Raw genomic sequence first — 14950 nt, forward strand, 5'->3', positions numbered from 1 at the left:
TCCAATATGGGCAGCACGTATCATAGAATATATATATATATCTCATCGTGTTGCCCATATATGTATATATGATGGACTACTACTCAGCCATAAAAAGGAATGAATTAACAGCATTTTCAATGATCTGGGTGAGATTAGAGATTATTATTCCAAGTGAAGTAACTCAGGAATGGAAAATTAAACATCGTATGTTCTCATTGATATGTGGGAGCTAACCTATGAGGACATAAAGGAATAAGAATGATACAGTGGACTTTGGGGACTTGGGGGGAAGAGTGGGAGGGGGTGAGGGAAAAAAGACAACAAATATGGTGCAGTGTATACTGCTCGAGTGATGGGTGCACCAGGTTCTCACAAATCTCCACTAAAGAACTTAACTCATACAACCAAATAACACCTGTACCCCAACAACTTATAGAAAAATAAAATTAAAAAAATAAAGGAACAGGGAAACTACCTTCATTAGCAGACAATACATATGCAAAAATTTCCAAAGCACCAACTAAGAAACCATGGGACCTAACAAACGAAATCACCAATGTTGCTGAATCTATGATTAAAAGATAACAATTGGTTGTATTTCTATACATTGATAATGAAAAATTCGAAATTAAAATTCAGTAAACGATTCTATTTAGAATGTCATAAAAAACAAAATGCTTAGAAATATAAATTATCCATGACACGTAAGTCTTATACACTAAAGGCTACAAAACATTTCCCCAAGAAAGTAAAGACCTAAATAAATGGATGTAGATCCTGTATTTGTGAAATAGAGGACTTAATACTGTTAAGATGGCATGCTACCCAAAGTGATCATCAAATCACTGAAATTCTCTTTTTTTTTTTTTTTCTTTGAGACAGAGTCTTGCTCTGTCACCCAGGCTGAAGTGCATTGGCACGATCTCAGCTCACTGCAACCTCCGCCTCCCAGGTTCAAGCGATTCTCCTGTCTCAGCCTCCCAAGTAGCTGGGATTACAGGCGCACGCTGCCATGTCCAGCTAATTTTTTGTATTTTACTAGAGAAGGGGTTTCACCGTGTTGCCCAAGCTGGTCTCGAACTTCTGAGCTCAGGCAATCCACCTGCCTCGGCCTCCCAAACTGCTAGGATTACAGCCACCGTGCCAGGCCCAAATCAATGCAATTCTCATAAAAAAAATTTTATGGCTTTCTTGTAGAAATGGAAAAGCGGGTTCTAACATTCATTTGGAATTTCAAGGGATCCCAAATAGCCATACAATCTTGACTAAGAAGAACACAGTTGGAAGACTCACACTTCACAAATACTATCTTTATTTAAACTGATAACAACTTAACACTGCTTCCATAAACAAACAAACGAGAAAGAAAACTAATAAAGACTCTCTACTTTAACTTCATTCCTGCCACTTTTTAACTTATAATTGCTGTGGTTTCTCTCACCCCGTGCACAGAAATGCTCTGTGCCCTATACCTGCAACCGGGAGATGAAGGAGGGGTGGCATCATGATGCAAGTGTTTTTCCTACCCCTTCAGTGCCTCTTTCAGTGACATAAAGTTAAAATCAGTCACTGTGAGTGCTCACCTGATTTTTTGGTTCTTATAAAGGTGCTCTTTCTCTGCAGATACTTGTTAAATTGGCGACCTTGTTGGGGGCAGAGGGGATCATTGGAGCCTTGTATTCCACCATTTTGTTCTGCCACCCTCCTCCCTTAATTTTTGTTCTCTCCGAAAGATTTTATTTCTCCTTCATCTCTAAAGGATATCTTTGCTGAGTGTGATGTTCCTGGCTGACAATTTTTTTCTTTTGGTAATTTGAGTATATTATACCATTCTTTCCCGGCCTGTAAGGTTTCTGCTGAGAAATTCTGTTAGTCAAATGGGAATTACCTTATATGTGACTTGACATTTTTATCTTGCTGCTTTTAAAAATCTTTGTCTTTGACTTTTAGCAATGCAATTAAAATGTGCCTTGGAGAGAACCTGTTTAGGTTGAATTATTTAGGGTTCTTATAGCTTCCTGGACTTGGATTTCTATCTCTCTCCCAAGATGCAAGAACTTTTCTGCTATTATTTTATGCATCTGATGGAAAAGTTGCCTCTTCCAATTTTATGGAGTAGATTTCATAAGTGAAAGCTTATTTTTATGAATGGGTCTTTAGGTATTAGTTCATTTGGGTTTGTTGGGTTTTGTTGTAGGTGTATGTAGCAGTATTATTTCCACATAGTTTCTTCACCTATAATCCACACTTGTGCCAATTGAGAGCTTTTCAGCGCTGTAGTTGAGAGAGTGTGCTGCTACAGTGGCATGGCTTTACCAGTGCTGTGGTTCCAGTGCTAATTCTCAGGTCAGGGGTGTGTGCATCCACGTGGTAGGTGATTCAACTAAGGTATGACTCAACGGCATTGGGGCCAGAGTGCTGTTATCCTGGCTGGAAGTATGGGCTCATGTTTATTCAGTCAGTGTGCGTGACTACAGGCGAGGGGTGGCCTGTGAAGCTGTTTCTTGGTCTCAGGACATGGAAGTACAGAAGCTCAACTGGTCTGAAGACATGTCTACCGGGGTCAGTCTACCGGGCTTTTTCTCAGGCCCAAGATGTGGGTGTAAGGCTGATTGGATGGCCTATGAGAGGAAGGGGATAAGAGGGGAAAGAGGGCTATTTCTCAGGCACTTGACACAGCTGAATGGCCGCGTGGCTAGGCTTTGAGCATTTCTGTAAGGGGTGGCCCAAGAAGATGTTTTGTAGGCTTAGGGTGCAGGCACGGAGCTTCTTGGTTGTCCTTCAGGTGTGACCACCAGAGCAGTCTGTGAGACTGTTTCTCAGACCTGGGACATGACCACATAGCTGCTCAGCTGGCTTGGGTATGCCCACTAGGGGTGGCCCATGGGCTGTTTCTCAGGTTTGGGAAATGGGCTTTTGGCAGCTGGGCCAGCGTGGTGTCATATCCAGCACGGGAGCTTGTGAGTCAGTTTCTCAAGCCCTTATTGGGAGCACAGGGCCAATGGGCAGGCCACGGATGTGTCTGTGGAGGGAGAGGGTGTTACAGGGCTATTTCTCAGGTAGTCAGTGTGGACATATAGCTACTCTGCTGCCACAGGGGCATATAAGCTGTGTCAAGGTCAGTGGCCTCTCTCCTACTTGGTGAACTTTAAAATATTCTACTATTTTTCCTTTTTTTTTATCATTTGATATTTTCCCAATCATGATACCACATCTAAGATGTATGCAGCACTATACCATGTGTCTGCTTTCCAAATTACTGATTTCTGCTTTCATCTTTATCAATAGATTTATTTTTGATTTTGAAATGCTTCTTTTCAAATTTCATTAAACCCAATCATGATATGAGTATCATAATCACATGTTATGCCCGGTTTGCATTTTCCTGCTTTGTTTTTGAAAATCTTGTGCACATTTGTTTTATCTGTATCTTTTGGACACTAGATTAGTTGAAAGTTTTGTTTTTGATCTATAAGTAAGATTAATATTTCAAAGTCTACTTTGTTCTGGTAATCTTGCAGCACAACAGTTCCTGGTATTTCCTTAAGGGAAGTGTAAGGAAGATTATAGTGATTAGCAGATACAGCAATAAATTTGTGTCCAGGAAAACTTTACTCTTCTCTTTTGGGGTCCCTGCCATAAGGAAATACTTACTGCCCTTAGGGCAAACAGATAAAACTGGTAAGATCTCAGAGTGGCTCATAGAGAAACCATGTAGCTCACATGCTTTATGTTTGATGGCATAGCATTTTTCTCTGTGGTTAGCCTTTCCCTTCTCCCCTTCCATATAGCATTGCTTACAGGAAGGTTAGGATTTTAAGAGAGAATAATTGAAAAAAAGTTTTCAAGCCATCCTTTCTCCAGAACTACCCTCCACAGTGTTCTGAATGCATACAGGGTCACTGTTCAAATGTTACTGCTTCTCCTGTGGTCTGCTCATAACAAGGACTTTTTCAGTCAAAGTAAAAAAAACCTTCCTTGGATTTTTCAGGAAGTTTTCACAATTGCAAAAAACAAAACAAAACAACACACCACAACAAAACAAAAGCAAAAAATCCTATGCTTCCACCCAAGGTAAAAATTTTAGCTTTAGCTCCACTCTCAATGCATTATTTAATCCATTGAAGGTGGCAAATATTTCTCACAGCCTGTTGGAGGGTGCAGCAGTTTATTACAAAAGTATGAAATGCTTTAATTTAAAAAATATATTTTGCCATTTAGGTAGATATCATCAAATAATCCAATTTGGAAACCAATATTCTTACTTCTTTTTCCAACAGTTGTTCCTATCATCATAAAAACATGTTAAATTTTTCTTATCCTTTCAAAAAATCTCTGGAGCTTACCTCACCTTCCAGATACAGCCTCAACTCTCATTCCACCATGAAATCAGACTTCTTGAGATGGTTTCAGCTGGACTCCATCCTTCAACTGACAACCTAACACAAGTGTATTCATCTCTCGTTAACATTACTAGCAGTGAGTGACATTAGAAAGTTTTTGACACATGTCAGTCTTTATTGTGATGAACTTCACAGATACATTTGACATTGGTGTGCCTCATTTATTTGTTGAAACTTTTTTTCTTTGCCTTCCATAAAGTTTCTTTCTCTTCTGTGTCATTCTACTTCTATGACTGCTCCTTTTCAAGTAAAACAGAATGCATCTCAGGATTATTTTAAAACAAGATGAAGTACAGAGTTATACCTAAAATTGAGTATTTAAGTGATGACATCAGAAAGGAAACCCATTTAGAATATGAAGGCATAGTCAGCCACCAGTTACTTTTGTAACCTGAAGCTAGTCTCCTTCCTACTCCGGACTGAATGTCTTCTGTGTAATGCAAGCGATCTGGCTTGATGATATACAAGGACCGATAAAATTTTGCTGGGGATTCTGGAAGTAAAAAAAATTGCCTTTGACATTATGTCCCCATGCTAAGTCCCTGGGGACTTTGACATTATCCCCCACTGAGCAGTGGCAAGGAAGTTGGCATTTACTAATAAGCTATGAAAGGGCAATGCCTTTTGACATTTCAGCTCCACCCATGGCACACCCACTCAAGGAACATATAAATGAAGAGATCCACTCAGTTCTCAGACAAGATTTTTCAAGCAAGATGAAGTCCATCATCCTCTTTGTCCTTTCCCTGCTCCTTATCTTGGAGAAGCAAGCAGCTGTGATGGGACAAAAAGGTGAGTGGAGAGGGTAAGCCTTGGGAAAGCTACTCAGAAAGAATGGCCTCTAAGGGTATTCAGAGTGCAAACAGTAACCTGTTCAGGCACAGATTCTTCTCCTTGATGAGAATTGATTTTTCTCCACCCTACGCTGTAGGCTTTTGGAAATATCAGTAATTTGTTAGGAAAAGGTGGGAGGTAAGAGTTGCAAGAGAGCTTTGGAGGTAATGAATGTATATATTTCTATTATTAATTACCAGGCGGATCAAAAGGCCAATTATCAAGTGGATCTTCCCGATTTCCACATAGACAAAGGAGCCAGCACTATTCTGGACAAAAAGACAAACAACATACTGAATCCAAAGGCAGTTTTTCTATTCAACACACATATCATGTAGACGCCAATGATCATGACCGGACCCGAAAAAGTCAGCAGTATGATTTGAATGCCCAACATAAAACAACAAAATCAGAACAACGTCTCGGTAGAAGTCAAAGACTGCTCAATTATAAACAAAAAGGCAGAGACCATGTTAAACCAAAACGTCATTTTCGTCTGATAGTTATACATCGTAAAGGAGGCCAAGTTCATCATGGGACACCAAATCCTTCCCAAGATCAGGGGAATAGCCCATCTGGAAAGGGAATATCCAGCCAATATTCAAACACAGAAGAAAGGCTACGGGTTCGTGGACTAAGTAAAGAACAAGCTTCAGCCTCTGGTGCACAAAAAGGTCGAACACAAGGTGGATCCCAAAGCAGTTATGTTCTCCAAACTGAAGAGCTAGTAGCTAACAAACAACAACGTGAGACTCAAAATTCTCTTCGAAATAAAGGGCATTACCAAAATGTGGTTGAAGTGAGAGAGGAACATTCAAGTAAACTACAAACTTCACTCCGTCCTGCACATCAACACAGACTCCAACATGGATCCAAAGACATTTTTACTACCCAAGGTGAGCTCCTAGTATATAACAAGAATCAACACCAGACAAAAAATCTCAATCAAGATCAAGAGCATGGCCGGAAGGCACATAAAGTATCATACCAATCTTCAAGTACAGAAGAAAGACAATTTAACCATGGAGAAAAGAGTGTACAGAAAGATGTACCCAAAGGCAGCATTTCTATCCAAACTGAAGAGAAAATACATGGCAAGTCTCAAAACCAGGTAAAAATTCCTAGTCAAGATCAAGAGCATGGCCATAAGGAAAATAAAATATCATACCAATCTTCAAGTACAGAAGAAAGACGTCTCAACTGTGGAGAAAAGGACATACAGAAAGGTGTATCCAAAGGCGGTATTTCCATCCAAACTGAAGAGCAAATACATGGTGAGTCTCAAAACCAGGTAACAAATTCTAATCAAGAGCAAGAGCATGGCCATAAGGAAAATAAAATATCATACCAATCTTCAAGTACAGAAGAAAGACGACTCAACGGTGGAGAAAAGGACATACAGAAAAGTGTATCCAAAGGCAGGATTTATATCCAAACTGAAGAGAAAATACATGGCAAGTCTCAAACCCAGGTAAAAATTCCTAGTCAAGATCAAGAGCATGGCCATAAGGAAAATAAAATATCATACCAATCTTCAAGTACAGAAGAAAGACGACTCAACGGTGGAGAAAAGGACATACAGAAAAGTGTATCCAAGGCAGGATTTATATCCAAACTGAAGAGAAAATACATGGCAAGTCTCAAACCCAGGTAAAAATTCCTAGTCAAGATCAAGAGCATGGCCATAAGGAAAATAAAATATCATACCAATCTTCAAGTACAGAAGAAAGACGACTCAACGGTGGAGAAAAGGACATACAGAAAAGTGTATCCAAAGGCAGGATTTATATCCAAACTGAAGAGAAAATACATGGCAAGTCTCAAAACCAGGTAACAGTTCCTAGTCAAGATCAAGAGCATGGCCATAAGAAAAATAAAATATCATACCAATCTTCAAGTACAGGAGAAAGACAACTCAACTATGGAGGAAAGAGTATTCAGAAAGACGTATCCCAAAGCAGTCTTTCTTTCCAAACTGAAAAGCTAGTAGAAGGCAAGTCTCAAATCCAGACACCAAATCCTAATCAAGATCAATGGTCTGGCCAAAATGCAAGAGGAAATTCTGGTAAATCTGCAAATAGAGAACAAGACCTACTCAGTCATGAACAAGAAGGCAGATACCAACAGGAATCCAGTGGGGCACATAATACTGTAAATATAGAGCACGAAGTTGCCTATGATGATCTTTTGACACAACAGTATAATGAAGACAGAAATCCAATATCTACATAGCCCTATTGCTTAGAAACCACTTGAAAAGCTGGACCAATAGCAAGGTAAGTTTTCCTTTCTTACCAAGTAGGAGAGGTGCCTGTCCCAAAGTTGGGGACTCTCGAGGAACATGGTAGGATTGATAACCATTGTTCACATCAATAGAAGTGCTGTATTACAAGTGGTGGGAAGATGAACATCATTTCCTGGTTGAGTAGAGGACCTGGTAGTGGCAGGAAAGGATGCTTGGGCTATCACTGGGTCCTAGAATTCCTATTCTTAATTGAGTATTCTTCAATAATATTTTTATACATGCCTACCTGCTAAAAGTTTTTTTGAACCTGCACTGACTATATATGCATATTTATGAGTTTATGGCATACTCTTGTCAATTCTTATACTTTAGATTAGTAAACCTCAAATTCTTTCTCATATAGTATGAAATATTACAGCAGTTAATATTTTCTTTCTGCATGTACATGAATGTTCTTGCATCCCTGTTAGAGTTCATCTATGCTCCTTCAGAGACCACAAGCCCAAAGACTAGCAGTCCACTCTCTCCAAATATAGGAAAGATAGGATTAGAAAGAAGGATTCCTGTTCAGGTTGTGAAAAAGGAAGTGGAAAGGGAGGTGCAGGAGATGGTGAGAGATCTCAGATGCTAATTGGACACTTGCAATGTCAGGAGAGGAAAATTTTAACCTGGATTGGGGAAATGGTTCTTCCATGCCCCTTTGCAATAAGTAACTACTTGAAGAGAGGGTAAGCAGCAGAAGCAATGGTCCCAGCTGATAACTAGTGACCTGGTGTCCTAACGATCAGGGGGCTGGTGCAGTTGGTGCTAAAGGGGACAGGAGTCCCAGCTCTCCCATCCTCACCCCCACTCTCCACTATCCTCACATATCTGGTTATCTTTTCTCTCTCTAGGTGTCACCAGACCTCAGTGAAGTCTTGGATGTTTCTGAGATGCAGACTCCCATGTGGTCTCAGATCCTTGGCCCTTGGATGACACCACCTTCAAATTTCCAATAAAGGGATCATTTTCTGCTTTATCTGCTTTTGGCTCCAGTGATCTCTGAATTCCTAGTAGTTCAAGGGGCTGAGGGCATTTCTGATAAAAATGGTTTTGGAAGAAAAGAATGGGATATTTTTGAAGTATTAGGGAACATAGCAATCAAAGCCACATTTCTAGATGTATTGATAGAAATCCAACACTAAAAACAAGATGCTATTACTCTACCAGGCACACATTTACCTCCTGATGCCAACTGTAAAGTCTCTTGTGACCTCTGTACTAATAGGACCCCAGGATCTAACAGTCTCCCAGAAAGAACAGAGGAAATGTATTGCAACAAGCCCTAGGAAAGTCCCTGATCTACTAGTGCCATGAGTATTCCCCAAGTCCAGAGCAGCACATCCCTTCACTTAGCTTAAGAATTGTCCTACTCCTACAGCATACATTTAGATACAATTACACCAAAGAGTGGTATGTCAAGTCTCCACCACTTCAGCAAGAGTGAGTGGATTTAACAAAACTGCCTTCCAGACTGACTATACAGAGATAAAACTGTTTAATATTTTGGTTTATTAATTAAAACAAATTTTTAAATGACCAAAAAAAAAAAAAAAAAGAGTGAGTGGATTTAAAAATGTCATCTGTGGATGGAAAGACCAGAGGACCAGGCGAGTCTTGGGGCAGGTGGTGTGTTAATAATATAAATTCTACTCCTTTTATGCCCTTTCACCCTCTATTCTAAAGATGCTTCCAGGGAAAGCCAAACATCCAGGAGAAGAAGCCAGCATAGAGGAATAAGAAAAATCACTAGCCTGGGAATAAGAGATCTGGATTCCTTTCTAGCTCTGTTTTAAGAACTAGTACATCTTTAATTAAATCTTTTCTTTCCGGCAAGTTTAAGTCCCACATCTGCACATGAAAAACTTTGACACAGTTAACTTCATAGTACATGCTGACTAAATATTGTAGAGCTTCCTTAAAAAGAAAGAGAGAGAGAGAGATGGAGGGAGAAGGAGAAGAGAGAAAGAGAGAAGACAAAGAGAAAGAAAGGAAAGAAAGAGAAAGAAAGAAAAGAAAGAAAGAGAGAGAAAAAGAAGCAAGAAAGAGAAAGAAAGAAAGAAAGAAAAGGAAGGAAAAAGGAGTGAAGGAAAAAGAAAGGAAGGAAAAGAAAGGAAGGGAAGAAAGAAGAAGAAAGAAAGTAAGAGAGAGAGAGAAAGAAAAGAAAGAGAAAGAAAGAAAGAGAAAGAAAGAAAGAAAAAGAAAGAAAGGAAAGAAAGAAAGAAAGAAAGAAAGAAAGAAAGAAAGAAAGAAAGAGAAAGAAAGAAAGAAAGAAAAGAAAGAAAGAATCTTCTCTATGAGGTCTCATATTGCTTGTAGATGTGTGATAAGAGACTTGGTCATAGTGTTATGAGAATCCTGTCTCTCTTCACTGCATCCTTCCCAAAAGCACAAAGGCCCTGTGTTCAGCCACCTGCCTTATTTTACCAGCCCACCAGTTAAAGAAGAGAAGCTATGTTGGGCTTAGGGACCTTAGCATCAGGGAAGCTACAATTACCTGCTACAGTCTACTGAACAGACTCTCTTCTCTATATGTGGAGAGACATACATTCAACAGTTTCCCTGACATGTTGCTGGTTGTGCAAGGAGGGAAACCTAAATTAGCATGCAAATAACCAAGACAACCAGAGTCATAAATGCTGTGTGCTGTGTTACAATTAGCTTGAACTGTGGATCCCACCGCTTGCATAGTCTGGGAAAGTGGGGTCTCTGATGCAGAGTTCCTTCATCTTAATGTGGGGATAATAATAACCATCTCACAGAGGTGCTTAGAGATATTGAGTGAGATGATCTCAACCCTAGTGCTCAAAAAAAAGTGCCAGGACAACAAATTTGGAAGTAATAATAATAAAATAATTTTTTATTATGCCTTCTTTGAAAGGGAGGTAAAATACATATAAAGAAAAGCACAGATCTTGTGTATTTGCTTGAATGAGATTTGACAAACACATACATGTGATTGCACAACACATAGATGAACATATCGAACATTCATCTTGCCTTATGCTCCTTTCAAATTCAGTCCCAGTTCTTCAGGGGCAAATATTATACTGACTTCTAGAAACTCATAACTCACTGTTTTTAATTCTTATATAATGAAATTATGTAATAACATTACCTTTTGTGCATCACTGTTATTCAGTGTTGGGATTCATTCTGTTTTGTTGTATCACAGTTCATTCATTTTATTGCTGAATAGCACTCCATTGTTTGACTCTCCACATTTGTTTCCTATTTATCTGCTGATAAACATTTGGTGTTCCCAGTTTGGGTCATTGTGAATTAGGATATCACATAAGTTCTTGTACAAGGCACAGTAATATATATTTTTAAATATCTGTGGTAAATAACTAGGAGTAGAATTTTCTCCCAGTGTGTGGCTTGTTTTGTTTTGTTTTGTTTTTTTCTTAATGATGATGTATTCAGAAGAGCTAAAGTTTTAAAATGTGATTAAATCAAACATATTCATTTTCCTTTTAATATAATATTATGGTATCTAAGAACTTTTGCCTTCCCCAAGGCTGCAACAATGTTCTGTCTGTGATGTCCTTCCCTAGAAGCTTCATAGGTTTAGCATCTATACTAAGGTTTATGGTCCAACTTGATTAATATTTGCATTCCACTCAAGGTGCAGCTCAGATTCCTTTTTCCCAGATGCTCTTGTTTTTATTAATTATTAATAATGCTGCTATGGGCACTCATGTGCAAATATTTCCATGAATACATTTTCAGTTCTCTTGAGTATAATTATGGAAGTGGAATTTTTGTATCTGGTGTGCTATAAGGTTCTAACTATTTTCTTTTGCATGTGGATATCCAGTTTTCCCAGTATGATTTGCTGAAAAGACGACTTTTTCTACTGAATGGTTTTTCTACCCTTGTTGGAGATAAGTGAATTGACAACATAACGGTTGATTTTTGGACTCTCAATTCTATTCCTTTGATATATGTGTCTACGCTTATGCTAGTACCACACTGTCTTGACATTGTAGCTTTGTAGTAAGTGTTGAAATAGGAAAGTATGAGTCTTCTAAATTTACACTCTTTTTCAAGATTGTGGCAGCTATTCTGGATCCTTGCATTTACACATGAACTTTAGGATTAACATGTCAATTTCTACAAAAAGTCATCTGGAATTTTATAAGAATTCCATTTAGTTTTCAGATAAAATATGGAAAATTGTCTGCCTAACAATATTAAGTCTTCAATCCACAAACATGGAATGGCTGTCTATTTTTATGTCTTCTTTAATTTCTTTGATCATGATTTGTTGTTTTCAGTGTAGAAGTCTTGCCATTATTTTCTTAAATAAATTCCTATGTGTTTCATTCTTTTTGATGCTATTGTAAATGGATATTTTTCATGATGCAATTGAGAGGTATAGGTTGATATTTTGTCCTGCACCTTGATGAGTTTGTTTATTAGCTCTAATAATATTTTGGGGTTATGTGGATTCTTAAAAGTTTTCTACATATGCCATCATGTCAGTGTTTCATGTATGGGAAATCTAATGGTGAAAAATATGAAGTATTCATATACCTAGGAGTATCTTAATTTTTCCCTAACTTGTGAAGGATAGATTTGCCAAGATATAGAATTCTTGGTAGACTGATATTTCTTTCACCACTTTTAATACGTTCTCTATCTTCTGGCTTGCATGGTTCTAATGATAAATCAGCTGTAAAGCTTATTTAATAGTCATTTTGAATTACTTATCTCTTGCTGCTTTCAAGAATTTCTCAGTCAAGCGCGGTGGCTCATGCCTATAATCCCAGCACTTTGGGAGGCCAAGGTGGGCAGATCACAAGGTCAGGAGTTCGAGACCAGCCTGGTCAACATGGTGAAACCCAGTTTCTAACTAAAGATACAAAAAATTAGCTGGGCATGGTGGTGCGCACGTGTAATCCCAGCCACTAGAGAAGCTGGAGCAAGAGAATCTCTTGAACCCAGGAGGTGGAGGCTGCAGTGAGCCGAGATTGTGCCATTGCACTCGAGCCTGAGTGACAGGACAAGACTCTGTTTCAAAGAAAAAAGAATGTATCTTTGTCTTTGTCATTGATATTTCCATTATAAATTGTTTAGGTGTGGATCTCTAAGAGTTTTTCTTAGTGTTCATTGAGATTTTTATACATGGAGATTTGTGTTTTAAAGCAAAATCAAATGTTTTTAGCCATTATATCTTCAAATATCCATCTGCCTCTTTCTTTGTGTCTCCTCTCTTCTGGGATTCCCATTATGCACATGTTTTTCCATTAGACTGTATTACACAGGTCTCTGAAGCTCTATTTATTTTTGTTTGTTCTGTTCTTTGTCGTTCCTCAGAGCGTATAATCTCAATTGACCTATAATTATATTAGTTGTCCCTCTCTTCTGTCTATTCCTATCTGCTGGTAAGACCCTCTTATGAATTTCTATATTAGCAATTTTACTTGACAACCTCATCATTCATCATGAATTCTTTTTATGATGTGAGACTGATTTTTATACTTTCTGTTAATCTTTTTGCCCATGATTTTGTTTGGTTCTTTGAGTATAATAGCTGATGTCTTTGACCACTAGGACATTGTCTGGGATTCCTAAAGGATCACTTCTATTTATTGTTTCCCCTCTTTTTTGTGTATGGGTGGTATTTCATGTTTCTTTAAACATCTAATAATTTTTAAATAAAATTGGACTTTCCACATAATATAATTTGGCAGCTTTGGAAATAAGACTCTATCTTCAGCATTTGTTTGTGTGGTTTTTATTGCTGAATACTTGCTTAGTAGCATTCCTGGACTAATTTTGTAAAGCGTGTGTTATACATCGTGTGCAGCCACTAAATTCCCTGTTTTGTTTGCTTACTAGTCAGATAATGGACACTAATCACCTTAAATCCTGTAAGCCCATAAGTTGGTCTTTTGACTTTATCAACTAGTGAAGTTTTCACACAGTCATGAAAACATTAAGACATGAATTAAATGAGAAAATTTTTTCACGAATTAAACTTAAAGTCCATGGTGCACAAGGAACTAGATTTTTCATAAATCTAGAAATTGTCTTGCTAATAGATCAATATCTGGCTTTGACTTTCTGTCTGTGTTTCAATGTTAATGTGGTAAAAGTAAACACTTCAAATGCACCCTTATCTGAACATGGCTGTGAGGAGTCGGTTTCAAATGTTCTGGATACACAGTGGAAAGAGGGAAATTGGTCAGTCCTGATGCCGTCCCTGGGAAAAACAATGCCCTCCTATTACCTAAAAATTCCACAGTATAAAGTAAGAATGAGGAAAAGCCAAGACAGTTCTGCAACGCCCTGAAAAAAGGAAAATCCATGGGGTCTCTGAAAAATTACACCCCAGAAGTTGTTTCACGTAGTTGTTTACTGGAAGTGAAAGAAAACAGCTGGTGCTTCCCGGTCAAGTTGAAGCGCCTCTGATCTCCAGCCCCAGGAGCCACAGCACCACCTGCTGGTGGGGCCCCGCCAGAGCTGACATAGACAGGTCCAGCCTCCAGGTGCGCCCAAGCCCTTTTCTTGCATTATGAAGCTAAGCAGCCTCTCTCTATTCACTGTGACCGCCCCCCTTTGCCTCCTCCACATGGCCCAGCCTGGAGTCCTGAAAAGTGGCGGGTAGGGCGTGGCGACCCGTAATGTGGCTGGAGTTGGGGAACCTTTCCTCTGAGGAGTCCGTGCGACGACCTGGCTTTCATGCCTGGAAGCCACTTGGTGTCCTCGACTCACCCTGTGGCATTTTTCTCCAACTGCACAGAAACCTGGAAGTTGCCCAGAGTTTTCTCTTGACTGCCCTTTCCTCCTGTTACCTATGTGCTGGCCGGATAAAAGCTGCAAGGGGGTCAAATGGTGTTGCTACTACAAACGTCGGCATCAGTATATGGAGCCCTGCTGGACTTTGAATTGAGGTGAGGAGCCCCAGATCTGCTGCCCGTGAAACCTTCCTGCAGAAGCATTGTCTTAGAAGGAGTTGAGAACTGCCTATTCCCGTAGAAAATCACTGTGATCAGAGGTTTTAAATTAGGTCAGCCCATAGATCTGCCTCTGGACAATGAAGGGAGAAGCTCAACAGACCTCCTTGCTTAGATTATGCACCTTCCATTTCACACAATGGACTTCACCCTTCTCCTCCCTGTAAAGAGGACATTTCAGCAAGACTCATTAAGATCCTCAACAGTTACCGGGTTTTTATTATTTTTTATTCCTATTTTCTACAGCTTATAATAACGAAACACTTTCCTGTTCATATTTACATTGTGAGTGTTTATATAATTTCACAGTTCTTTAGGATGGCTTGCCTAGAATCCCTGATCCCAGTCCTTGATTCCTAGATAGCACAAGCCAGTGTTCTTAGGAGGAGAATACGTAAGAGGATCCAGACAATGGCGTCCTATTGCCTCAAAATCTGCTAGATAAAGTAAGAATGATGAAGAGCCAGGACAGTCCTGCAACA

The 14950-nt window shown here is 39.1% G+C and overlaps 1 protein-coding gene across 1 annotated transcript; it reads left to right on the plus strand.

Annotated features, from left to right (window-relative positions):
* Positions 1-5090: 5090 nt before the first annotated feature.
* LOC117068824 (semenogelin-2) lies at positions 5091-8481 on the plus strand. The gene is made up of 4 exons (XM_033186533.1): positions 5091-5177; positions 5420-6510; positions 6870-7495; positions 8358-8481. Exons 1-3 carry the CDS (start codon positions 5102-5104, stop codon positions 7449-7451), a joined length of 1749 nt encoding a protein of 582 aa, XP_033042424.1. The 5' UTR covers positions 5091-5101; the 3' UTR covers positions 7452-7495; positions 8358-8481.
* Positions 8482-14950: the final 6469 nt, after the last annotated feature.

The sequence above is a fragment of the Trachypithecus francoisi genome, unplaced genomic scaffold (assembly GCF_009764315.1).
Source record: "Trachypithecus francoisi isolate TF-2019V2 unplaced genomic scaffold, Tfra_2.0 Lachesis_group21, whole genome shotgun sequence".
Classification (NCBI taxonomy): domain Eukaryota; kingdom Metazoa; phylum Chordata; class Mammalia; order Primates; family Cercopithecidae; genus Trachypithecus; species Trachypithecus francoisi.

Coding starts and splice junctions, on each gene's coding strand:
- LOC117068824 (XM_033186533.1), top strand. CDS start 5,102: ATGAAGTCCATCATCCTCTTTGTCCTTTCCCTGCTCCTTATCTTGGAG. Junction 5,178..5,419: donor AGCTGTGATGGGACAAAAAG/GTGAGTGGAGAG, acceptor ATTAATTACCAG/GCGGATCAAAAGGCCAATTA. Junction 6,511..6,869: donor ATGGTGAGTCTCAAAACCAG/GTAACAAATTCT, acceptor TCTCAAACCCAG/GTAAAAATTCCTAGTCAAGA.